This window comes from Artemia franciscana, chromosome 19 (assembly GCF_032884065.1).
Source record: "Artemia franciscana chromosome 19, ASM3288406v1, whole genome shotgun sequence".
Taxonomy (NCBI): Eukaryota; Metazoa; Arthropoda; class Branchiopoda; order Anostraca; family Artemiidae; genus Artemia; species Artemia franciscana.
The window spans coordinates 19061221-19087005 of NC_088881.1; the positions used below are offsets into that span (position 1 = coordinate 19061221).

General features: G+C 36.9%; 1 protein-coding gene across 1 annotated transcript; it reads left to right on the forward strand.

Moving 5' to 3' along the window:
- Positions 1-522: 522 nt before the first annotated feature.
- Positions 523-23980, forward strand: LOC136039375 (uncharacterized). The gene is made up of 3 exons (XM_065723050.1): positions 523-679; positions 14785-15051; positions 23826-23980. Exons 1-3 carry the CDS (start codon positions 558-560, stop codon positions 23911-23913), a joined length of 477 nt encoding a protein of 158 aa, XP_065579122.1. The 5' UTR covers positions 523-557; the 3' UTR covers positions 23914-23980.
- Positions 23981-25785: the final 1805 nt, after the last annotated feature.

The window sequence follows — 25785 nt, forward strand, 5'->3', positions numbered from 1 at the left end:
TCCGGTTGGGATTTAAAATAAAAGCTCTGAGACACAATATCGTTCCAAACATAAAATTTCATTAAGATCCCATCACCCATTCATAAGTTAAAAATACTTCATTTTTTCTATTTTTTCCGAATTAACGGGCCCCCCACTCCCCCAGATGATCAAATTGGGAAAAAGACTATTTCTAATTTAAGCTGGTCCCGTCCCTGATACGCCTGCTAAATTTTATCGTCCTAGCTTACCTGGAAGTGCCTAAAGTAGCAAAACCGGGACCGACAGACAGACAGACCGACAGAATTGGCGATTGCTATATGTCACTTGGTTAATACCAAGTGCCATAAAACCATACAAACAGAGGTAACATTTATCTCTTGGAGCTCCTATTAGAAGAAAATGAAGAATAAGGTTGGTATAATTATTAATTACTGAAATACTTTCACATTAACGTACTACGAAAAGTGATTCAAGATAAAAGAATTCTATACATCGAAAATTTGAGCGTGATAAGCTCCTTATCTATGTTATTTATGAGATACATCTTTTAGTTAGTTTGCGATAAGAAAGCGAGAATGAACGATACAGAACCTCTTCTTGAGTTGCAAGAACAAATTTATGTGATTTCTGGAGTGTTAGGCGGGGTCAGCCTCATACTTTTAGTACTTGTGATAGTGCTATTCTCCAAAATTTCAAGGTATGCATCACTTTTTTTTTCTTTTTTTTCTTTACAAATGATTTGCTTATTTTCGTTTTTTTATTGCCTAATCTTAACGTCGTTTTGCTTTTAACTTGCTCAAGTAATACGTTAGTTTTATTGATTAGGTCTGAGTACGGTTAGATTAGTTCATCTGAAAAGATTATTTTGTATTTTCCGATTCATTGATACTTTTTTCATGTCTAGATCTGGTAGCTTTCGTCGTAAGCTCTTTAACATGTTAGATGAGTGTCTTATATAAGTAGAAAACAAATAAAAAATATGGCATTTGAATTATGCATCGGCACTGTTTCTGTTTTCTGTTTCTGTTTCTGTTTTTTCTTGCCTGTTTCTGCCTGTTTCTGTTTCTGTTTTTACAAAAAACAGAACAGAAAATAGAAACAGGCTACCTGTTTTTGTTTTACCTGTTTCTGTTTCTGTTCTGTTTTTTTTTCATCTGTTTTTTTCCGTTTCTGTTTTTTTTTATCTGTTTTCTGTTTTTTTTTCTGTTTTTTTTTTTCAAATGCCACGCTATCTAGCGGGCATGATACCGAAACGCATGATACCTACCCGTACCTACCGTACCGAAACGCACATCTAGCGGGCATGATACCATGATACCGTTGATTTTTGAATTTAAACAAAAAGGGAATAGTTGTGGGAAAAGTCAAAGTCATGGCTAATTGTAGAAAAAAGCTAAGACAGATTGTCCAATTAAGTGGGCAACCCAGTCAAGGTTAATTTTACCCCTTTGATTGCCGTTGTGACTGTCTCCCATTTATGCTACACCTCTCCGTGCATGCATGTCCCTTGACAATGCCGAAATAGAGTCAACCCGTTGACTACGGGTTGACTACTTGAAAATTTTCCTCTCATGCATGTCACTCCACAATGCTCAACTAGAGTCAACCTCTCATGCTAATTCACGGCGGGGTAAATCTGAGCGAAAGAGAGAGATAGAGAAAGAGAGAGAAGCTTGAACGCTATACAGTGGACATGGGCTAGATGGGAACCCCATATGACAATGTCTCTACTGTTGGTATATGTGTAGCGGATGGCTATTACCGCTTGAGCAACGGTCTAACCATTGACGGCTTTAAGGATTCGTGCTTTAAGCGGCAAACATGGGCTCAATGAAATCCCATATAAAAGAGGAATATAGCGTTGGTATTTACTTAGAGCAATGGGTTACCGCTAGAACAGCGGTCCAACAAGCATCCGTACTTTAAGCGGTGAACCTAGACACCTTGGTATGTGTGTAGCGGAGGGTTATTACCACTTGAGCAATGGTCTAACCATAGAGCGTTATAGAGCGTTGGTATTTGCTTAGAGCAATGGGTTACCGCTATAGCGACGGTTTAAATAGCCTCTAACTTAAGCGGTGGACATAAGCTAGATGGGATGACTCTGTGTCTGTCTGGTATATATTAGCAAGCAGCGGTCTAAGTAGCCTCGGCTTGAAAGCATCCGTGCTTTAAGCGGTGAATATAGTGTTGGTATATGCTTTGAGCAATGGTTTACCGCTAAAGCAACGGTCTAAGAGCAACTAGGGTAAATTGTCAATTATAAATGACATTTAAGCTTGAAAGGAATATAGCGTTGGTATCACCCGATTGGACACATTTTATGACAAATTTCCCCCCCCCCCTAAAAATACGCTAGTGTGTTGAATTACACGAAGTTGCTCATCTTTTGTATGTGACTACAAGGATTTAACAAGAAGATGTTTTCTTTCCTATTAGAAATAGAAGAAGTAAGGAAAAAACAGGAAAAACAGCTGTTAAAACAGCTGTTTTTTTTTTAAAAACAGCTGTTTTCTGTTTTTTCGAAAAACAGAATAGATTACAGAAACAGGTCACCTGTTTTTGTTTGACCTGTTTCTGTTTCTGTTCTGTTTTTTTTTCTAACTGTTTTTTTCTGTTTCTGTTTTTCTCAAAAACAGAAACAGCGCCGATGCTTAATTTGAATTTGCCGTCAATCAAATGAAATCATATTTCCAGTTTTCAAGAGATTGCCCTATTTGATAATGCAGAAATGCAAGTCTGGAGAAAATAAGATTGACCTTAATCACAAAATTTTAGAAACTGAAGATAATTCTGTTTGTGAGAGACTTAAACAGAGCGAGGTGAAGGATTTGGCACGGGATTTAGAAACACAAAAAAGCTTCAGATCTGTTGCCATCAATACTGTACGAGATACCTTGCTTAACAGAAGAGCTTTCTCTTTTCGATCAAGACAAAGTGTGTCTTTGTTATGTTTTATAAATGACGATTGAGTTGTATATAGCCAAAATGTACATGTTATAGTGAAAGGGCTGGAAAATTAAGACTGTAACACATTATTTATTCATCAATAGCTCAAAGTTGAATTTGAAACGTATAACCCTCTTCCACAATGGAAATTTATTTGATACAGTTCCAAATGGCCATTCAGTTTCCTCGCACTGCAAATATGATCCCACAAAGAAATCCGTTGATCTTTCCAATATGTCGTACACCAATGAATCATCAGTGTTTACCTTAAGATAGTCTAATTTTTTTTCAAACAAGAGGGAGTATCCCGCAACACAAAAAGGTTACTCATTTTGAGGCAAAAAGCCATTTAAAAAATTTCTACAGATATTAGTTAACAAAACTGTTGTATCTAATTAACTGACTTAAATGCTTAAAATTTTTTGGCCTGCTTGGGTGTTTGACTTTATAAAACATTGTCTCTTAGAAAGCTGTTTGATTGCTTAAATTTAAAGATTTGTTTGAATCTTCGAGCTGACAACATTATTTTCTCGTTTCAAACTATCCAAATTATTACCTAATTTCAAATCCAAAGTTTCTACTATCTAAATTATTACCTAAGAGCTTAAGTAAATACCTTCCCTGTTCATAGTAAGGCTCTTCAAGCATTAGAAAATGCAGACATCAGTTTGCTCGCGTCTATTTACCCTAATAGCGCCATTGCTTAAAAAAAGTAATTTCTACCGCTGATTTAACTCATATTTATTGTTCATATTCGAAAACATACAACATATATTCCTATTTCATTCTTCTATGCTTGCTATATGTATCAAACAGTTAAGATACAATCTTAACGAAAATCACATTATCTGATTCAGCGTATCAGAGAACCTTATTGTAAAAGTTTCAAGCTCCTATCTACAAAAATGTGGAATTTCGTATTTTTTGCCAGAAGACAGATCACGGATGCGTGTTTATTTTTTTATTTTTTTTCCCATGGGTGATCGTATCGACTGAGTGGTCCCATAATCTTGCGAGAGGGCTCATTTTAACGGAAATTAAAAGTTCTAGTGCCCTTTTTAAGTGACCAAAAAAATTTGAGGGCACCTAGGCCCCCTCCCACGCTCATTTTTTTTCGAGTAAAGAGTAAAACTTTCAAGCAGGGTAGTGAAAAGAAAACAGCTAACAAATCCTGGAGTATTTCAGATTTACGTCCGGAATCGTTTATCAAACACTCAAAAAAGAAGGAAACAGGACTAAAAAGCTAAACATATTTGAAAACGAAAGGATTAAAAACAATGTACATAACGAAAATTGAAAATCATATATGATAAACAATAATCACTGTTTTGAAGAAACTTTAAGCAACTCCTTACGGTATCAAAACCGTAGAAAAATCCTATCAAACTGAGGCACACAAGGTAAGAGGTTTGAAAGATTTATATCTTCTGATAAAGCGAATTGTGATAAATTTCAATAGATGAAACTATCTTCTTTTTTTGAATATTTTGTGTGTAAACTAGGCCAATAAAACTAAAGTCAACTATGTAAAGCGTTTAATAAGTCCATAAGGCTCTCCTAGACTTAGACTATACAGGTGCTTTTAGTGTCCTAGATAAAAATGTTAGCGAAAAGAATGAGTATTTTAGGTAGTATTATTAGTAAAGATGGTTGAAGCAGAGACATAGAAAGTATAATCGCCAGGATGCAAAATGTGTTTTCTGTTTCTGAAAAAGATTTGAAAGAATAGGAAGACACTCGTAGGTCTTTGAACTAAGGTTAAAATATTCAAAACCATGGTAATGACAGTGGTCAGGTATGGCTCTAAACGTTGGCGGTTGAAAAAATTGAGGATGGTACATTAAATGTTTTCTTGAGAAATTGACTAAGGATAGCGTTAGATACTCGTTTCATTTCAGTTATTCACTTTTATTTACAACCGAAATAGACATTCAACTAAACTACCACTACCCTCCCAAAGAAAGATGCAAAAAGCCCTTGCCACTCTGCAGGTCCATACAACTAACTTTCAGCAATTAATTAATTAATTAACTAAACTTAGCAATTAACTAAATTAAAAATTAACTAAATTAGCAATTAATTAAATTAGCAATTAATTAACTAAACATAGAGAATAATACGTAAAAAAGATTTATATTGTCTCATCAACTCATAATAATGAGGGAAAAAATTAAGAAGAACTATAAGCTTCGACCTAAAAAATACTTATTCAATTTAGTTTTAAACAGCCCCAGGTGTTCAGCCGCCCAAATGCTTTCCAGAATAGAATTCCACATACTAGGTCCCGAAAATCTAGTAGGCAAGAAGTTTCACTTTTATGTGGGGTGATGAAGTCAATAGCAAAACATGTTTCATTGCATTGAGAAGACCCGTTGTCACTAAAATAATCATAACATGCCTCCGGACTTACATAATTCCAACATTGATAGGGAAAAATATCCACCTGCTATTCCCGTTGACGAGTTTCATTAAGCACTTGCAACTTGTTGAAAAAAGTAGCAGTGTTATGCATACCTTCAACATCCCCCCCCTCCGTAAGACGCATATCTTTATTTTGAAGAACCTGAACACGTTCAAAATTCACATAAATAAGAGCCAAGAGCTCAAATGGCACTTGTGACAAGGTCGGAAGAGCCAAGAGGTCATATGGCACTTGTGACGAGGTCGGAACCTAAAATTAGGTTCGGTACTAGAGTTATCTATTTTGCTGTTCTTTGTTTATTGGGAATTATTACAAAGATAAACTTGCAAATACAGTGCTCCTGTAGTTTCTTTTTGTTCGGCATTCTACCTGTAAAGATAAATTAGTTACATAGGGCGTTTCTTTTATTTTTTATGAATTATATTGTATTCTTTTTTATTGTTTCATTGTTGTATTCTTGTCGAATTTTTCTTTATCTTTTTTTGTACATTTTTTAAAGTAATGAAAAACTTTCAGGAACTAAATTGAAAAAAACAGGCTTTTTTAACTGAAAGTAAGGAGCGACATTAAAACTTAAAACGAACAGAAATTATTCCATATATGAAAGCGGTCTTTCACTCCTCAACATCTCCCTCTTAACGTTAAAGTTGTTGTTGCTTTAAAAGTAGAGTTGTGACAAAGTCAAACTTTAGCGTAAAGAGTGAGGCATTGAGGAGGGGACGCCCTTTTTCATATACGGAACAATTTCTGTTTGTTTTAAGTTTTAATATCACTCCTTACTTTCAGTCAAAGAAAATTGTCTTTCTTATATTTAATTTTAGATTTTAAAATGTCCAAAGAGCATTCCTCACTACCTTTTCCAAGACGTTATTCCAACAACTGTATAATACGAAATTCTTCATTTAAATTTAAAAAATATTCCCCAACGATGTATCGAATCCCGATCTTCCGCATTATAGGGGGGGGGGACACTGACCAATATACTACAGAGGACTTCTAGGTTCAAAGCTCATATGATGATCGATAATAAATTCTTATCTACAGTGTAATTATAAATGAACTTGTAATTTTGTAGTAAACTCAAGCGATAAGACTGACGAAGATTTCTTATGTGTATATAACATTCAGAGGCAGCATTCATGGAAATACAAAAAAAAAGAAAAAAATATATAAAAAGGGTGGGGTAACCAGTTTTTCTCAATTCTTTTTTTTAATGAAGACACAAAAAGAAATATATTTTCTCAAAGCCTAGAGTGGGGGCTTTTTTTTAATGAAAATGCCAAAAAAAGTTATTTCCAAAACATAGAGAAGGCGTAAATAACCTCCTCTCAAGATTTCCAAGTTTCCAAGATTTCCGTTTTCCCTTCCGCCCCTCAATGTCCCCGGATCCGATCCGAATTGAAAATTGAGCATCTGAGACATAAGATCTTTCTACATATGAAGTTTCATTAAGTTCTGATCACCCACTCGTAAGATAAACAAACACCAATTTTCACGATATCCCCTCCCTCCAGCCCCCCATATGGTCGTATCTGGGAAACGACTGTTATCAAGTACGTTTGTGCACATCCCTGACACGCCTACCAATTTTCATCGTCCCAGCATGTCCAGAAGCACTGAACCCCCCCCCCACTCCTCCAAAGAGAGTGGATCCGGTCTGGCTATGTCAATCACGAAGCTAAGACTTGTGCTTATTCTTTCCACCAAGTTTCATCCCGATCTCTCCACTCTAAGTGTTTTCCAAGATTTAAGGTTTCACCTTCCAACTCCCCCCAATATCTCCCGATCCAGTCAGGATTTAAAATAAGAGCTTTGAGACACGAGGTCCTTCTAAATATCAAATGCCTCATTTTTTCCAATTTGTCTTCTTCCTCCAGCCCCCCAGATGGTCGAATTAGGGAAACGACTGTTATCAAATCAATTTGTGCAGGTCCCTGACACGCCTACCAATTTTCATCGTCCTAGCACGTCCAGAAGCACTGGAAATCACCCCCTCCCCCAACTCCCCCGACGAGAGCGGATCTGGTCTGGTAATGTTAATCATGTATCTAGGACTTGTGCTTATTCTTTCCATTAAGTTTCATACTGATCTCTCCACTCTATGCGTTTTCCAAGGTTTCCGTTTCCCCCGCCACCCCCCTATGTCCCGGGATCCAATCTAAACGAAATTGGAGCATCTGAGACATGAACTCTTTCTATATATCAAGTTTCATTAAGATCCGATCTCCCATGCGTAAGATAAACATACCTGTATTTTCACGATCTCCCACCCCTCCACCCCCACCCCCAAAGATGGTTGAATTGGGGAAACGACAGTTATCAAGTCAGTTTGTGCACATCCCTGACATGCCTACCAATTTTCATCTTCCTAGCACGTTCAGAAGCACCGAACTCGCCAAAGCGCTGATAATCCCCCCCTTCCACCAAGTTTCAAACCGATCTCTCCACTCTAAGCGTTTTCCAATATTTCCAGTTTCCCCCTACAACTCCCCCCAATGTCATCAGACCGGGTCGGGATTCAAAATGAGAGCTCTGAGTTACGAGGTCCTTCTAAATATCAAATTTCATTAAGATCCGATCACTAGTTCATAAGTTAAAAATACCTCATTGTAACTAGTTTTTCCGTATTAAACGAAATAACCCCCTCCCATCTCCCCAAATGAGAGCGGATCCGTTCCGGTTATGTCAATCACGTATCTAGGACTTTGGCTTGTTCTTCCCACCAAGTTTCATCTCGATCTCTCCTCTCTAAGCATTTTCCAAGATTTCTGGTTTGCCCCCCCCCCCAACTCCCCCAATTTCACCGGATCCGGTCCGGCTTTAAAATAAGCGCTCTGAAGTACGATATTCTTCTAAATATCAAATTTCATTAAGATACGATCACCCGCTCGAAAGTTAAAAATACCTAATTTTTTCAAAATTTTCTGAATTAACAGTCCCCCACTCCCCCCAGATGGTCAAATCGGGGAAGAGACTATTTCTCATTTAATCTCGTCTGGTATCTGATAGGCCTGCCAACTTTCATCGTCTTAGCTTATCTGGAAGTGCCCAAACTAGCGAAAGCGGGACTGACAGAGAGACCGACAGATATTGCTATATGTCAATTGGTAAATACCAAGTGCCATAAAAATAGTTGTTCATAACCTGCAACCAAACGAAACCTACGGGTAAATCAAAGCCTGGTATAAAAGTAATAAGACTGACTGTTAAGGGGGGAAACAATTCTGAAATTTTGAATCGCTCCAAGACCACAAGCCGCATTTGTGACAACAACATTACCGTGGCGTTTCCATGAAAGATTACAATCAATGCAATAGTCTAACTAATGAAGTTCCGTACTCTGGGATATGAAATGAAATTGGTATTAGCAAAGTTAACCGATAAAAACTCTAACTATTAAACGTAGAAACCTATCGAAACACCATTCACTTTGAACACTGTAGTCCAGGACTTTTAGCTCAAAAAAGGGTCGAACCCGGACAAAATTGCAATATAAACGAAAATGGTACCAAAATGATCAGAAAAAAATTCTGTACAACATACTAAAAGTTCCCATAAATCCGAGTGGGGCGAGTACCCTAAAAACAGGGGAAAAGGGGGAAATGCGGGGGAAAATGGGAAAAATGCCGAACATGCCCAGAAAATAGTTTAAAGTGAGTTTTCTGGGGTTTTCACATACGCTGATTACGATATTGACATCTAAAATTCAGTATAGAAAAAGAGTACTACGGAAAACAGGGGAACAGGGGAAAGAGGGGAGAAAAGAGAAGAATACAGGGTAGGGGTAGAAAGCGGTTTGAAAGATATTTTCTGGGGTATTCCTATCTGGTGATTATGAAATTGAGATATAAAATGAAATACAAAAATCGATTAACATAAAACGGGGAAATGGGGGGGGGAGGGAGGGGAAAAAGGAAAATATACAGGGTAGGGCTAGAAAGCATGTGGAAATGTGTTTTCTAGGGTTTTCCTATCTGCTGATTATAAAATTGACATCTAAAACAAAGTTCGAGAACAAATACAGGAGATCTATAGAGGTTAGGCTACCCCATAGGTTCGGAAAAGGCAAAAAAAAAATTCGAGAAAGAAATACGGAAAAATACTGAAATTACATTATTCCGTATTCCTCGCCGTTATCGACAAGCGCGTGGGTTCGTCAACATAATCCTGTTCTAGTGAACAGCACGTTACTGCAACCGCAGCACGAATACAGAGAGATACTAAGGATCTACTGACGTTTCTTGAATTCCTTCTAGAGAACTCTCCTTTCACTAGTTCCACAGAGCTTAGAAGTATAGGTTCCGGGCTGATTGCCCATAAAGGCGTCAATGCAGAGGATGCTAAAGCTGTAGGTGAGCTGATCCTCCAGCGCATGGATGGCCAATCCGTCGAAAGTTTTTCATTCAGGAAGAAAGACAAAGTCGTTACACTGGCATCCGATGGGAACATTAGGATAGATGGCGAGATTTTGCATATCGATCCTGCACTGCTTTTTCAACGTCTTTCGACTGCTGCCCATACATCTGAAAATGACATGGCAGAAACTCTACGTTACGAACTGTGCAGTTATCCGCCCGCTTTGTTTGAGAATCCTGGCATAATGCGTCAGCCAGACAAACCTGCACTAGCGAAAGCAATATGGAAAGAAGCGAACACGGACTCGATTCACCACCTGCCAGTGTCAGATCGTGTCACTGTAGTTGACGGAGGTTGGCTGCTTCAGCAAGTACCTTGGAAGATTGGTGATACTTATGATTCAATCTGTGACAGCTATGTTAGTTTCGTTACTCGACGCTGTACCTCCCCTACTGTTGTCTTCGATGGATACAGCGCTGGTCCAACCACGAAAGACGCTACGCACAACCGACGGTGTAAGGGAAGCCAGCATCAAGTGATCGATTTCAGTTTAGGGATGAAGCTCCAGAAAAAGAAGGAAGAGTTTTTGAGCAACTCTCAGAACAAACAGCGAATTATAAGCTACATCGGGGAAAAACTCAGAGCCAAAGGATTTGAAGTCGTCCATGCGAAGGACGATGCTGACTATCTAATCGTGAAGACTGCCGTAACGAAAGCAGAAAACTCTGAAACAATAGTTCTTGGCAACGACACTGACCTTCTGATTCTACTCTTGTATCACCTCCCGCCTAATGCAAAAACACTTTACTTCGAATCGTCAACGAACGCAAAAGAAGCGATAACACGGTTCTGGTGCCTCAACGAAGTGGAAAAAAAAATGGGAGAAGTATCCAGGCTGCTTCTGGTAGGGCACGCACTCTTGGGATGTGACACGACCTCACGAGTTTTCGGACTTGGAAAGCAAGCTGTGCTACCTCTTTTGAAGAAGAGCGAAGTGTTCAGAAAAAAAATGCAAAGTCTTTCTGGATGAATCATCGTCCAAAGATGAAATTGTGAAAGCGGGTGGATATCTTCTCCTCAGCTTGTATAAAGCACGACCAAACGAAGATGTCACTAAGCTGCGACATCGAATTTTCTTGGAAAAAGTTTCTTCGTCTAATACTACGGCGTTTGTTAAGCCTGAAAGACTTCCGCCAACCGAAGCTGCAGCTTCATTCCACTCCCAGCGAGTGCGCCACCAGGTATCCCGTTGGAAAGGGGAGCCAGCTGACCTCGACCCGGCTGACTGGGGTTGGGTCCTCAGAGACCATAAATACTCACCTGTGATGACCCATTTGTTGCCCGCACCTCAGACTCTTTTGAGCGTCGTGAGATGCAACTGTAAGATAGGCTGCGAGAACTCGCGATGCAGCTGCAAGAAAAATGGATTAGCGTGTACGTTCGCGTGCGGAGAATGTCAGGGTATCAACTGTTTGAACAGGGACAACGAGATTGTCGAAGACGAGGAGCTCGACTAAGCATCGGCGCTGTTTCTGTTTTTGAGAAAAACAGAAACAGAAAAAAACAGTTAGAAAAAAAAACAGAACAGAAACAGAAACAGGTCAAACAAAAACAGGTGACCTGTTTCTGTAATCTATTCTGTTTTTCGAAAAAACAGAAAACAGCTGTTTTTAAAAAAAAAACAGCTGTTTTAACAGCTGTTTTTCCTGTTTTTTCCTTACTTCTTCTATTTCTAATAGGAAAGAAAACATCTTCTTGTTAAATCCTTGTAGTCACATACAAAAGATGAGCAACTTCGTGTAATTCAACACACTAGCGTATTTTTAGGGGGGGGGGGAAATTTGTCATAAAATGTGTCCAATCGGGTGATACCAACGCTATATTCCTTTCAAGCTTAAATGTCATTTATAATTGACAATTTACCCTAGTTGCTCTTAGACCGTTGCTTTAGCGGTAAACCATTGCTCAAAGCATATACCAACACTATATTCACCGCTTAAAGCACGGATGCTTTCAAGCCGAGGCTACTTAGACCGCTGCTTGCTAATATATACCAGACAGACACAGAGTCATCCCATCTAGCTTATGTCCACCGCTTAAGTTAGAGGCTATTTAAACCGTCGCTATAGCGGTAACCCATTGCTCTAAGCAAATACCAACGCTCTATAACGCTCTATGGTTAGACCATTGCTCAAGTGGTAATAACCCTCCGCTACACACATACCAAGGTGTCTAGGTTCACCGCTTAAAGTACGGATGCTTGTTGGACCGCTGTTCTAGCGGTAACCCATTGCTCTAAGTAAATACCAACGCTATATTCCTCTTTTATATGGGATTTCATTGAGCCCATGTTTGCCGCTTAAAGCACGAATCCTTAAAGCCGTCAATGGTTAGACCGTTGCTCAAGCGGTAATAGCCATCCGCTACACATATACCAACAGTAGAGACATTGTCATATGGGGTTCCCATCTAGCCCATGTCCACTGTATAGCGTTCAAGCTTCTCTCTCTTTCTCTATCTCTCTCTTTCGCTCAGATTTACCCCGCCGTGAATTAGCATGAGAGGTTGACTCTAGTTGAGCATTGTGGAGTGACATGCATGAGAGGAAAATTTTCAAGTAGTCAACCCGTAGTCAACGGGTTGACTCTATTTCGGCATTGTCAAGGGACATGCATGCACGGAGAGGTGTAGCATAAATGGGAGACAGTCACAACGGCAATCAAAGGGGTAAAATTAACCTTGACTGGGTTGCCCACTTAATTGGACAATCTGTCTTAGCTTTTTTCTACAATTAGCCATGACTTTGACTTTTCCCACAACTATTCCCTTTTTGTTTAAATTCAAAAATCAACGGTATCATGGTATCATGCCCGCTAGATGTGCGTTTCGGTACGGTAGGTACGGGTAGGTATCATGCGTTTCGGTATCATGCCCGCTAGATAGCGTGGCATTTGAAAAAAAAAAACAGAAAAAAAAACAGAAAACAGATAAAAAAAAACAGAAACGGAAAAAAACAGATGAAAAAAAAACAGAACAGAAACAGAAACAGGTAAAACAAAAACAGGTAGCCTGTTTCTATTTTCTGTTCTGTTTTTTGTAAAAACAGAAACAGAAACAGGCAGAAACAGGCAAGAAAAAACAGAAACAGAAACAGAAAACAGAAACAGTGCCGATGCATAAGCTCGACTAGTGATATCAATGCTGTGTTTTTCAAGTCAACTATACTGCCTTCGAAAGTGCAAATTTTACATATAATAGCCATTTTATATATAACTGCCAAGCGGTTGTTTTCTTTATGTTTAGTAATTCAAATGGTTGCAAGAAATGTCTGTGATTCAAGAAAGTACAAGTTTGATACTTAAGCGATTTATTTTGTCCATAGGCCTACTTATTAGCCATTAGCAGCTGGCTCAGGAGTCAGGCCTCCCTTCCCCTTTTCCGTTGTTTCCTCCAGTTTTGTTCGGTTTTCATGGTTCTCGTTTTCTTTCCTTCATTTTAGGGGTCAGTTTCGTGATCAGCAGATAGAAAAACCCCAGAAAACACATTTCCACATGCTTTCTACCCCTACCCTGTATATTTCGCTTTTCCCCTCCCCCCCCCCATTTCCTCGTTTTATGTTAATCGATTTTTTTATATCAGTTTATTTCTCAATTTCGTAATCACCAGATAGGAATACCCCAGAAAATATCTTTCAAACCGCTTTCTACCCCTACCCTGTATTCTTCTCTTTTCTCCCCTCTTTCCCCTGTTCCCACGTTTTCCGTAGTACTCTTTTTCTATACTGAATTTTAGATGTCAATTTCCCCTGTTTTTCGGGTACTCGCCCCACTCGGATTTATGGGGACTTTTAGTATGTTGTACAGAATTTTTTTCTGATCATTTTGGTACCATTTTCGTTTATATTGCAATTTTGTCCGGGTCAAACCCTAAAAGTCCTGGACTACAGGACAAGCTATCCCCAAACAACTACCAGAAAAGGTAACAAAAGAGTAATTAGTGAATGACTTTAAACAACAAACCTGAAGATAAAACTGGAAGATAGAAATTTGGATACTTGTTAATAATAAGGAACACACTGAAGAAATACGCTTAGGTAAGATCTCAGAAAACCTGTTTTACAGCTACTAAAACGAGCGACGGGTGATACAATGCATTGGACTTCGACAGAATGCATTAAACTTGTATAATTTGAGCTATATATTTGCACATTAGGCGGAGGATTAGGTTAAGGACGCTGTCCCAATACTCTACCCTACGCCACCCCCACCCTAATATGCAAATATATAGCCCAAATTACATTAATATAAAAACTAAAGGTTAGGCCTATATGAAGGTTATATTTCAAAAGGATTAACGTAACTTCACATCTTGGGTGCCTTCCGTGTTATTAACAAGTACCGAAATTTGGACTTCATGGGTGTGGATAAAAGGGACGCTTTGAATAAATTAGGATCGATGACGAGCATGCGCAGTTGTGCCTCAAGCGGCTTGGTGCTGCCAAGACGAGTAAGTCGTGGTAATCAAAGTTAAAGGCTTCTTAATACAGCTACCTTTATAAAAAGTGAAGGATTCTTTCGATATCTACTTATTTGGAAGTGCTTTTAATCCTCAAATTTATAGTAATTTTCTTAAATTTCATTCCACCCTATTGACAATGGTTGATTTTCAGAAATTGATGTGTTCTTTCTTAGCAATAAAATGACGAGAGGCTACCGCTTCTTTTCGAATTAAACTATTGCAAACGAGATTTAATCTGTTCTCTTCCACGTTCCTGTTCATGCTATATCCCCATAAAAGTAATTTTTCACTAATTCTATGATTCTTTTTGTTTTAAGATATGAATCTAAAAGCGTCCTATTTTTTAGCTAAACTAGACATTTAGGCTGAAAAATAATGGCCTTAACAAGACTAGACTTTACTCGATGACCTCTACCAGAAAAAACTCCTTTGAATTTAACAAATATAGTTTGGACTAGGTCCGGCCGGGCTAGCCTAGCTTGGGCTCGACAATTCTTGCTGATGGACTGGGAAAATTTGATCGCATTTAAGAAATGTTTTTCCTTAATATTTTTTAGTCTAAGAAAAGTAGTGAATTCTTTGAGAGCCACAAGTCAGCCATATACTGGAGCCACTGCACCAACTAGAAGTGAAACATCAAAACAAGCCGCCATGCCCCCTCAAGACCCAGAAGTCTCACAGAGGTTTTCTCAATATCCGCCGAATTATCCAATGAATGGAATGCCGATGGATGGAAAACCGAGCTACCAAGAAAATCCAGGATTTGTTGGGGACAACCGATTTAATGGCTCAAGTGTAGTTAACAAGCCTAGCATTGATCCAAGGTAACTGTTTTATTTTTTTTATTTTTCATAGAACTGTTTAAAATGAAGAGGACATGTTTCTCATTACGACTGGTCTTTTTGTAGTTAGACCTAGCATTTTTTTTTCTTCTTTGATACGATATCCTGATTCTGAATGAAAAACACTTAAACATGGAGTGAACTGACTGAAAACAGTGGGGAAGAAACTGAGCAAAACCAAGCCATTACTGAACCATTCTAAGCAAGTAGCAAATGCTCGCTGTCAACGAAAAAAAAAAGCAAAAGATACAACAACGGCGGATCTAGAGTAAAATAGGGGGGGGGGGGAATGTGAGAAGGATTCCAATAATTGATAGGTTTACAGGGAAACAAAAAAATCTTGGAGCGGGACTGGGGTTCCCCAAATCCGTCTTGGATCCACCCCCGAGATAAAAATTAAAACGGCGTAGTTTATATAATTCATCCTTGAAAATTTTCCTTGACTCCTTGAGAGCCACATGGCTTATAACCTGCCCATGTAATGAGTACCTAATACGAATCATTTCTCAGTACCTACATGAGATTTTCACATAATGTCAGCTAGTAGGTTCTTAATCTTTACGAGAGTGTTAACAACTCTTACCATCCAACAACCTCCACAGATAGTTGTATAAGTTTGTCAAGATAACTTCTCTATGCTTTGCTTGTTTTTCTTACTTATATTTTTCGTTGGTATCGAAAAGCGACCACTGATCAATGATCATGCTCGAAATTACCGCGTTGTTGTTTATGTATGTATGTGTTTATTTATTTCTAATCCATCATACAAAATAATGAAGCGATGGAGTACTTTGAAAAAAAAAGAAAAAAGAAAGAAACAACAAATCGTAATTACATTCTAAAATATAAACAAAAATAATTCCACGTCATAAAACAACATTTTGCCATTCATGGCCGGTTTGCTTATTGCATATGTGTATAATTGATCGAATTCTTTCACTGTTTACAATTTTGTTTTCTTTTTATTCTTTCCTTTGTTATTAACGAAATTCAAATTGTTGATCTGTTGTTAAAACAGGCTATAAGAATATTTTTTGTAAAAGTTAACCTAAAACTCATTTTTTTTAAAATTAAATTCGGTTTCAATTTATAATTATACTTCAGTTTCATCCCCAGACCCTGGTTCACCCCCTGATCCCAATTGGCCCCCGCTTAAATTTAGTTTCTTCAAAAATCTTGTCAATAGTAAGTTAAGCCTGTAGAGCTCAAGCATCCACAGAAACAGCTCAATTTTCTTTAGTATATCTTTACCTTTAAGGCTTGTTTTTCAGTTTTCTCTGTCATTTTCACTTGATTTGGGCAAAGTGGCTCTAGCTTCCCCCACCCCTCCCTAAGATTTTGTCAAAATAACGCTACTGCATATATATTACAAGTATGATTTAAGGCAAAAATCTAGCTGTCTATTCAAAAGTGGCGACGTGATCACAATATTAAAAGGGTGCAGACCTGAAAGTAAAGCTGGGAACCTATCCAAAACTTTTCACTGCCTGCCTTTTTACCTTTTATCATAATTTGTTAGAAAAATTTGTCCAGGAATAACTTCGTATTTATTCTTTTCTTAAGTTTTTATCTCACTAGTTTTTCTAAATCAAAACAAATCATAAGGCGACTTTTACAGAAGGTTGAGCAACAGTTTTTGAACTTCTTAATATTTCATCGTTAGGATAGATACTATATGCATTAAAATTAGTTTAAAAGCATAAGTACTGTTTGACTGCCAGGACTAAAAGCTAAAGCTGAACAAATTGAAACTAAGAACTGAATACTGGCAATCAGTCTACAAACACCACAAAAAAAAAAAAAAAAAAAAAAAAAAAAAAAAAAAAAAAAAAAAAAAAAAAAAAAAAAAAATCCAGGTACTGACCATATGATGCAGCTAAAATAATGCCTCATACAAGGCGTCCCAAAAAAATGTATACACTTTTTACCAGCTGATAACTCAATAATCCCCCCCCTCACGCAAAAAAAAGAATAAAATGTATGAATATTTTGCAGCTGGTAAATCAAACGTTTCTCAGAAAATCAGTTCTCAAACTGTTGTCCGTTATACTCCAGACGCTGCTGACAAAGCGAAGCAATGGTACCTTTATGGCATCGTCCATAACACCGTCCACGATAAATTGGGCCATATTTCCCGAACCTTGTGCATTAGTTATTCAAAAATGGGCTGTTCTTTCATGGTAATGAATTGCGGTCCTTGTTAAAATTAAAAAACTCTAAGAAACAGAAATTTTAAAACATTATAGGTATCGAAAGATCTAATTTTCACGCTGATCCAAAATAATTAAAACTTGTTGTCTTTGACGCTGCCTACCTAAACTTGCTAGTAGTGACGCCATAGGCACTTAAAATGAGCCATATACACTACTCTTTTCTTCCTTTCATAATTAAAGGTGACTGAAGAAGATTTACGGCGACCCCCCTACGGCAAAACACAGGTGCATGTTACGTAATAGGGAATTTTTATAAGCGAAGCACGTGCTAATTACTTAAAAATCTAGAGATGCTGGGAAAAACCTTCAGGGACCCTGTTATAACCTAATTATAACACGCTGTCAGATGTACAATTAGTTTCCTTTGTGTGACTAACATAATGCACACCATTCGATAATTTAGCGAAAAGGGGTCTTTTATCATTTAAGCTAAATATTTCCTTTGTGAGGTATAACGAAGGCTCAAACGATTCGGCTTTGAGGTTTTAACCAGTAAAAAAGATAGTTAAAAAGTGTTATATTTAAGATAGATGCAGGGGGTGGAGCTAGTTATGATCTCTATTTTCATATTAAAAATGTGACTAGGTCTGATTTAGGGGACGCAGTAGGGAAAAAAATTATTTGAAATTTGAAGGGAAAGCTTTTGAACAGTATGATAGAATACAGTTCTAATCCACGGCAAGAGTTACGATTTAATCTAGTTGGTGTCAGATTTAACTACAGGTCGTAATAGACTTGAATAATTTGATAGTCATTTGTATAAACTTTAAAAATCATCCAATTTTCCAAAAAACCATATTGGCAATAAACACGTTCTATAACAATTAAGGGAATATGGAAAAATATAAAAAGATGTTTTTAAATCGTTTTTGGAAAGCAAGTCAGGTGGGGGTGATAATTTAAAGGGCACCAAACTATTACCTATTAGTATGCAAAATTGTAGCAGCCTTTCACACCGGGATTACGTTCAAAATTGCTCAGGTTTTACATAGTGCTTATGGAAACATTAGTGAAGCAGGAAGTTTAAGTTCTCCCACCACACTTGCCAAAGTCACCAGAGTTGAAAAGAAGTTGGGGACAGATTATTTACGGAATGAGCCCAGCTACACTCTTCATCGAAATCATAAGGTTAGGGCTAATCTTTATCAAAAAAATTAAGCTTTTATCCATTGCATATATTACAAGCCGATCTTTTGACTCTAGACGAGATTCAAAGACGTCATAATAAACCGTACAAGTATATTTTACATCCAATCAGTGTTTTTTGTCGCTATGCATATGCTATTCCATTGCGCTCAAAGAGAAGCGATGAAGTTGTTAGAGCCCTTGAATGTATCTTTGAACAAGATTCTTACAGAAAAATTCAAACAGATCGAGGTAGTGAATTTGTTAATTCAAATGAAAATAATGTTTAATTGAAATTTAATACAATACTCTACCATATTCATAGTCTAATAAAGGCAACATTGGCTGCAGGTTTGATAAGAAACATATGAATTTTAATCTCGAGAAATTGTATATTGAAAAATACTGCTGCTTTTATCCAAGATTTAGATAAAATCCTGTTGATTTCCAATCAATTCTCATCGATCCCTGATCAATCATAGTCCTCTTAAAGTTTTTCACTTGACATTTTCTTAGACAATATCCCAATGAAAAGGTTGTGAAGAAGAAAAGATTTAATGTTGATGATTCTCTTTGAATCAATCAAACAAGTAATAGTTTTCAAAAGGGAAATTACTTGTGGTCCGCTGAACTTTTTAAAGTGTCTGAACCTTTAAACTTTAAAAGTCTTAGACACTAAACCTGTAGCGTATCGTCTACGTGATATGAACAATGGAGTCATTCTTGGTGTTTCAAACAATTATGAATTGAAAATTTTTTAAAACAACGGAATTGTTTTATCTTGATTGATTTTTGGATTACCACTGAAAACATTAACAGTACCTACTGATTTCTATGTGACATTCATGTACAATGTCTCCGACCCACTCACTCTATGACGATTTGATGAAACTAGCAATTTTTGGACAAAAATATCCCCTGCCATCAAATTCGAGAGTAGGTATGATTGTTCTTATTGATGGTATTCTTAAAACTACATATGATATCCTGAAAAATGATCGTACATATGATATAAAATTTTGACCCTTTGGCTTCTCTGACGAGGATTTTGAGGCAAATTTTATCTCTGATTTTATCTATGATTGCCAGCATACCCGTCGAAAAATAGAACAGTATGCATTAGCTGTGTCGAGTTATCAATAAAAAAACTGTGAGTTTAAAAAATGGTGGCCTCACATCCAACTACTCAACAGAACAGAAAAAAGTTTACAATACAAACCCACATGGGAATGAAAGTAATTTTCCTCAATGAGGATTTATGCGAGGTTGTCGGTTTCAAGAATCGTGTTATTAAAGCAAAAAGTATCAGTGGCAAGGATATCATTATCTATGCACATCAAGCACCCTGTTTCTCATCTGACAATCTGATCTTTACATATCCTTTGTCGAAACATTGAGAGTCAGTAATACCTATGTTCTCCTTCTAAGTATTCCTGACAGAAAACCACTAATGATCACATTCATCACTGCAATATAAAGCACCTTCAATATATTCCAGTCAACACACCGTTTTTGGAGCTTTGTCAGTTAACGTTGAGAAGTGAATTGGGCGACCCTCTAACAAAAACAAAAGGTTTGGCTGTCATTACTTGTCATTTTCAGCCTATTCAAAGAGATGGCTAATCTAATAAATACTTTTGTTTGTCCTGATATTCACTGCTATATTGCTATTCTTAGACCACGACAATTGTGTCATGGAATGGACTATTACAGGGGTCGTTTGTAAATGTTTGGTTACGGTCTCGGCAATTAGTTTGCTAAGTTGTTTCAGTTTGAACTGCCCCTGGCTAAAAATATATTGTACGGGTAGCCAAGAAACTAAACCACACGATTCGGGCTCTGGGAAGGATTTTAAAGAAAGTGTTTCACAAAATTTCAGGACCAAAACGCGGTCCCTTGGCTGGCGATTGAAATCACGACGAATGGAAAAGCTTTAAAAAGAGTGAGAAACACCCTTTTGCTCATCAGTCTCAACTCAGTCCAATAGCCTAAGACATCAGCCTTGTCAAAAAAGAAAAAGAAACCAAGAGTAAAAATTGGTAGATCAAAAAATGTTTTCCTAGAAATGGCATATCTACCATATAAAGAATGTCATCTATCAGTTCCCTCATCTCAAAATCTTTTCAACGCGGAAAATGTTGACGTGAGTGTGAATTATGGTTAGTATCAATAATTTTACCCACAACAATCGCTCTCTGAAAACGTAAAATTTTAAAATTTAATCCAGAGAAGACTTTTTTATAAGTTTGACTTCCACGACTATAGATTTATAGCTGGTTGTGAAAATATCTAATAATGAAAAACCGAATGCAGTCGAGGGGTTATCCAATGAAATTCTGTGCTACACACTTTGTTTAGGTGAATCAGCGTCTACATAAATCAAAAGTTTTTGAGCACAAGCAAAAACCTTTCATATTAGGCAAGTTATATACAATTTATGTTGATGACTCCAATTTTATTTAAGCTAATGAGAGGTTTGGTTATTGGGCATGAATATAAATTGGACAATGTTACTACCAATATACTTGGAGATGCGACAACTAAAGATTTACACTTGGCTGGAAAAATAAAGACGAGACATTGGCTAGGGATCTTTCGAACTGCGTAGAATATTTAATTTTTTGATCCTCTTGGCCTACTGTATGCTTTCTACACACCTCACATCAAAAAACTTCTTGAGCAAAGTAGAAAATCTATTATTCAAAATCGGAAGCGAGTACAAGATTCATCAACCAATAGCTGTAGTTTTCATGCACTATTATATTTTATGTCGATGTCACTGATACACTTACAGCGAATTTGTCAGCATTTATGGTGACAATCCTCGATTGAACGACTCTCTAGTTGAAAGTACTCTTTCCTACCTATATACTATAAATTTCATTGCCTTAAGAGTGTAATGCTTTAAAAACGTTTGTAAATTTGTTTATTAATTAAAGTTGGATGTAGAAAACTCTGTGTTAAAATATTTCATCTTCTACGTATAGGTAACCATCGTTAATGGTAAGTGGCGGCATCTCGTCAGAATTCAACTTGCAATCATCTTGGCATACAAATTTAGGGTTACATTTTCTACAATTTAATGTAACTTCATTTTTATCACATCTCTTCGTAAAGTAAGGATTCAAATTATTTAATTCACGTGTTTCAATTTGCTTGTTTGAAGCAATGTCAAGCATGAAATCCTCATATGATGAATCCCTTTCTTTAATAGCCAAATGAAAATCAGAAGGTTTATAATCATAGTAGTCGGTATCTCCACAGCGATGTAAACGAAATTCTCTTATTAAAAACGAAACTCTCTTATTTATCCTGCAATTGAAGCGTACACCGGGTTCTTCCTCCCAATGAAATTCAAAACAACGATGATACCAGTCTCTTAAAAATAAACTCAAATTAAGTTTAGGGTTTTTTTGCAACCATACCAGGGTAAGTATTTTCCCATTGATCACATTTGTCATAGTGACAATTGCAGCATAGGAAACCTCTAGTTTGAGAGTCACAAATATCTTCAAGACAGGAATTACAGTCTTTAGTTTGCACTACGTATCCTCTATGCATTTTACATGGTTTGCATAATCTACCCTTTTCATTATAGTTATCAATAATAGTACAATTTTCACAGGTTGACCAGCTTCTCAATGTATAGAAATATAATGGAAGTGTGTAAAACATTTTTTCGATGTTGACTGTCTCACTTCTAAAAAGAAACGGACTCGCGATCAATAAAATGAATGCCTTCTAGGAGGAGTAATCGTGTGATGTCACAAAACCTATTTGTACTGGATTTCTCAACTTATTTCTTGTTGCCTTGCAAAATGGCAGTCAAAATAGTGGTTAATAGCACAGTATCATTTTGTTTCGTTTCAATTTGAATGTCAATGAATTGAGTAAATGCATCTGGGCCACGACGCATGAGTTTCATACAATAATCCAAAGACGGGGAATCATTTCTCATTAATAGGGTTAAGTATTCTTTGAGAAAAATTTTTTCTTTGAAGTGATAACTCTAAAAACACATCATTTAGAATCAAATATTTTTCAAAGTCACTAGATTTTGTATGCTGTATTTTGTATACTAACACCCACACCGCCGAATATAGACTAATGGAAAATTTGTCTATCTTCTCGTCACCATCCTATAGCCTAATCCAGGTACCAGATAAAGTCACTATTGGTACCTTAGAGATAGGAACGGTAACCAGCCATTATAACTAACGAACGAATATTTTCCGAAACATTTTTTCCTACATATTGGCCCATGGTTTAATGAATGTGTACGTGGATAAACTATCATTGATGTTAATAATGTTGTTTTTCATCAATTTATCTTCAATTTTCTTAATGATAATCTCCTCTAGAGCCCTTTTTATTTTACCAGCGATTCCTCTGTCTATTACCACATTATTTTTTACATAGGTAACACTTTCGGAATCTAAACAAGATATGTTGCATGACGTTGCGGGGGTACCCATGCCTTGTTTTTACCTTTCTTTGAATGGTAATAGTAGGAGGATCGCAGTAAGAATTATCAAGTGGTAATGTGTTACCAGCTGGAAGAAGTTGGCCTTCGTCATCAACTAAAGGTTTTATGTTTGCGTTCTCTTTCAACACTAAGTTCTCTGGTGATGTTACTCTCGCATATCCAAATCTCAATAGCACTTGAATTTACTCAGTAATACAAAGAAATTTAGCCCCTTAGTGTCATGACAACGCACGCTTACATATCCAATAAGATCTCCATTAGCACTTGTTTCATAATTTAAATATTTCTCTTTGTTAGCATTCATTGCTGTGAAATCTTTATCGTAAACACATGTCTCCATGGATTATTTCATCTTTACTTTTTTAAAAATAAGATGTAGATGTTTATACTTCCGATGCAGAACTAACACTGAAGCAGAGATATGATCCATCAAGTTAGGCAAGATTACGTCTCCCTCAACTACAATTTAGTAATTGAAGTTACCTAATAAAGTATTGCCTAGTTTAAGGTGAGTTGGGAAGAACTGGAGGTCTTTCGTTAGAGAAGGAAGCCTGAAGCCTCAAAAAGTGCAAAGGCTAGCATACCGGTAATTTCTGTTTGTTTCAAGCTTTGATTTGTTATAATCTTTACTCTCATGTCAATAGTTTAGTTTTATTCAACTCCAATGGTTTCCTAAAACTTAGCTACTTATAATAAATTACTCCACCGTTAGATGGGATGATAGTTGGAATAATTTGGCGGTCTAACTCAAACTAATTCGTATCATTTTTTCGAAATGTAGTAGAATTATTTCTAGCAATACTGCCACGGATTAAACTTTAGTTGCAGGTCGAAGTGGTTCTACTCGTATATGTAATGTGATTCACGAAATTTTAGTGTCCGCTTATTTTCGAATACCTTCTCTATATTGCATTCTTTATTTTTAATTTCAGATATCTCCAATACAGAAGTACAAGTAATGTAGCCAATCCACAGAATTATCCCAGAAGTAATGCAAGTGTGACTTATTCAAAATATTAAAACATTTGGTTTATATTTTTGAAATTTCATTTTGTAATTTAATCGAATAAAAACCGTGTTTTGTTTGCATAGCCTCAGTTAATCCGACCTTTGTTTAGTATTTGATAAAACGCCAAATTCAGATTTATTCTTATGAAGGAAAAAGACAAATTTTAAGATAAAAAATTCATCTCACACTATCGCTTTTTAACAGAAAAAATTTAAATAGAAAGTAAGTAGCCCCTCGCTTGTCAAGGCCATTTCCACAGCTACGCACTCCTCCTCCATCTCGACCTATTCAAATACCCGCTCTTCACACCCTCCCAAGGAGTTCCATTTACCTTAAATATTCTTTTTCTGACATCCTTCCACCCCAGCCGCGGAAAACTTTCCTTCAGTTGTTTCAGACGGTTGGCCGAAAAGTACAATCTTCGGCAATCTCTCATCGTTCATCCACAGAACATGTCCCTAGCCACATTTTCTCTTAGCCAACTTTTCCCTTGATTAAACGACACTTTTCGTACAGCCTACTGTTTGAAATGCAGTCAATCACCCGGGTACCCAGAACAATCCGTAGACAATTTCTTTGGAAAATATATAGCAAATCTTCATCCGCTTTTCGGAGAACCCATGCTTCAGAACCATATTTGACCACTGTTATCACTGTAGCTTCCATGAGTTTAATTTTTAAACTCATGATTTGCCGACTTATCTTCATATTCTTCCAAACTTTTTTCAACGGTGAAAAAAAAAACATGAGCTTTGACCATTCCTACTTTTAACATCTTCACTGCTACTACCTTCTTTGCTAATAACACGACAAAGGTAAGTAAAAGTGTCAACTTGGCCAATCTTTTCATTGCCCAATGTGACCTTTTCATTCTCTTCAATCTTCTTAATATTAAATTTCAAACCTATACTAGCATCCTGAATTCACAAAACCTCTAAAAGCTCATTCATTTTGCTCACACTTTTATCTAGGATGCTTAAATCCTCAGCGTAATCCAAGTCCATTTTCTATGGAGGGTTCTGTCCAAAACAGAACCCTCCTTTCGTTCTTGCTTGACAGTGCGGATGATTTCTTCAATTTTTTTGGTACAACCAGTTTTGTAAAATTAATTATTAAAAATCCATCAGTGGACCAATTTAAGTTATTAATTTTAAAATCAGTGAATCATGATTAGAATCCGGAATATGCACTATAGTTGTTGAATAAACAGTGATAAACGGCTAAACCATAGTTTTAAAAATCAGATGTTACTAAAATTCTTACAATCACTACCATTCCTGTCAAATACTCTATTTCATATGAATGGGTAATGAGCAGTACTAACATAAACATCGCGCAACAAAAACCATTTTCTATGACTATTGAACTAGAAGGTCTAAGTTTGATTTTTCCGTTTTAGTACATTTTTAAGGACTTATCATGAAAGAGCTCTGACCCGCTCCCTCCCCAAAATCTTCAATTTCTCGGCGTTTCTTATTCAAATCCATCAAATAATTTTGTGTTTTTTTTATTATTAGGCCCCCACCAATGTTCCTGTTTTTATTATTATTCCCCCCCCCACAAAAAATATTTATTATTATTGGTTGGTCCAGAGAGAAATTTCTGGGCAAGTGCCGGCCACCCCACTCCAATGTTTTCATGAAGTGGAACCACTGTGCTTGAACCACCGTAATTTGTTTATATGCTGCAATAAACTGATTCTTCATACCAGTGGACGATTATGCCACCAGTTTTGTGTCTTGGAAACAATAAAACCCAGGCATTGGTGAATTTACACGTTCACTATAGCTGACAACCAACCATTGTTTACAACTCAAATGAATTTAAACTTGTAATTATATAGTGCAGATAAAGTTTAAGGAAATCAAAATGTTTCTAAGATC

Bases quoted from the DNA above. Each gene is read 5' to 3' on its own strand.
- LOC136039375 (XM_065723050.1), top strand. From the start codon at position 558: ATGAACGATACAGAACCTCTTCTTGAGTTGCAAGAACAAATTTATGTG. The intron at 680-14,784 runs GTATGCATCACT...AATATTTTTTAG, and splicing joins CTATTCTCCAAAATTTCAAG to TCTAAGAAAAGTAGTGAATT. The intron at 15,052-23,825 runs GTAACTGTTTTA...TTTTAATTTCAG, and splicing joins AAGCCTAGCATTGATCCAAG to ATATCTCCAATACAGAAGTA.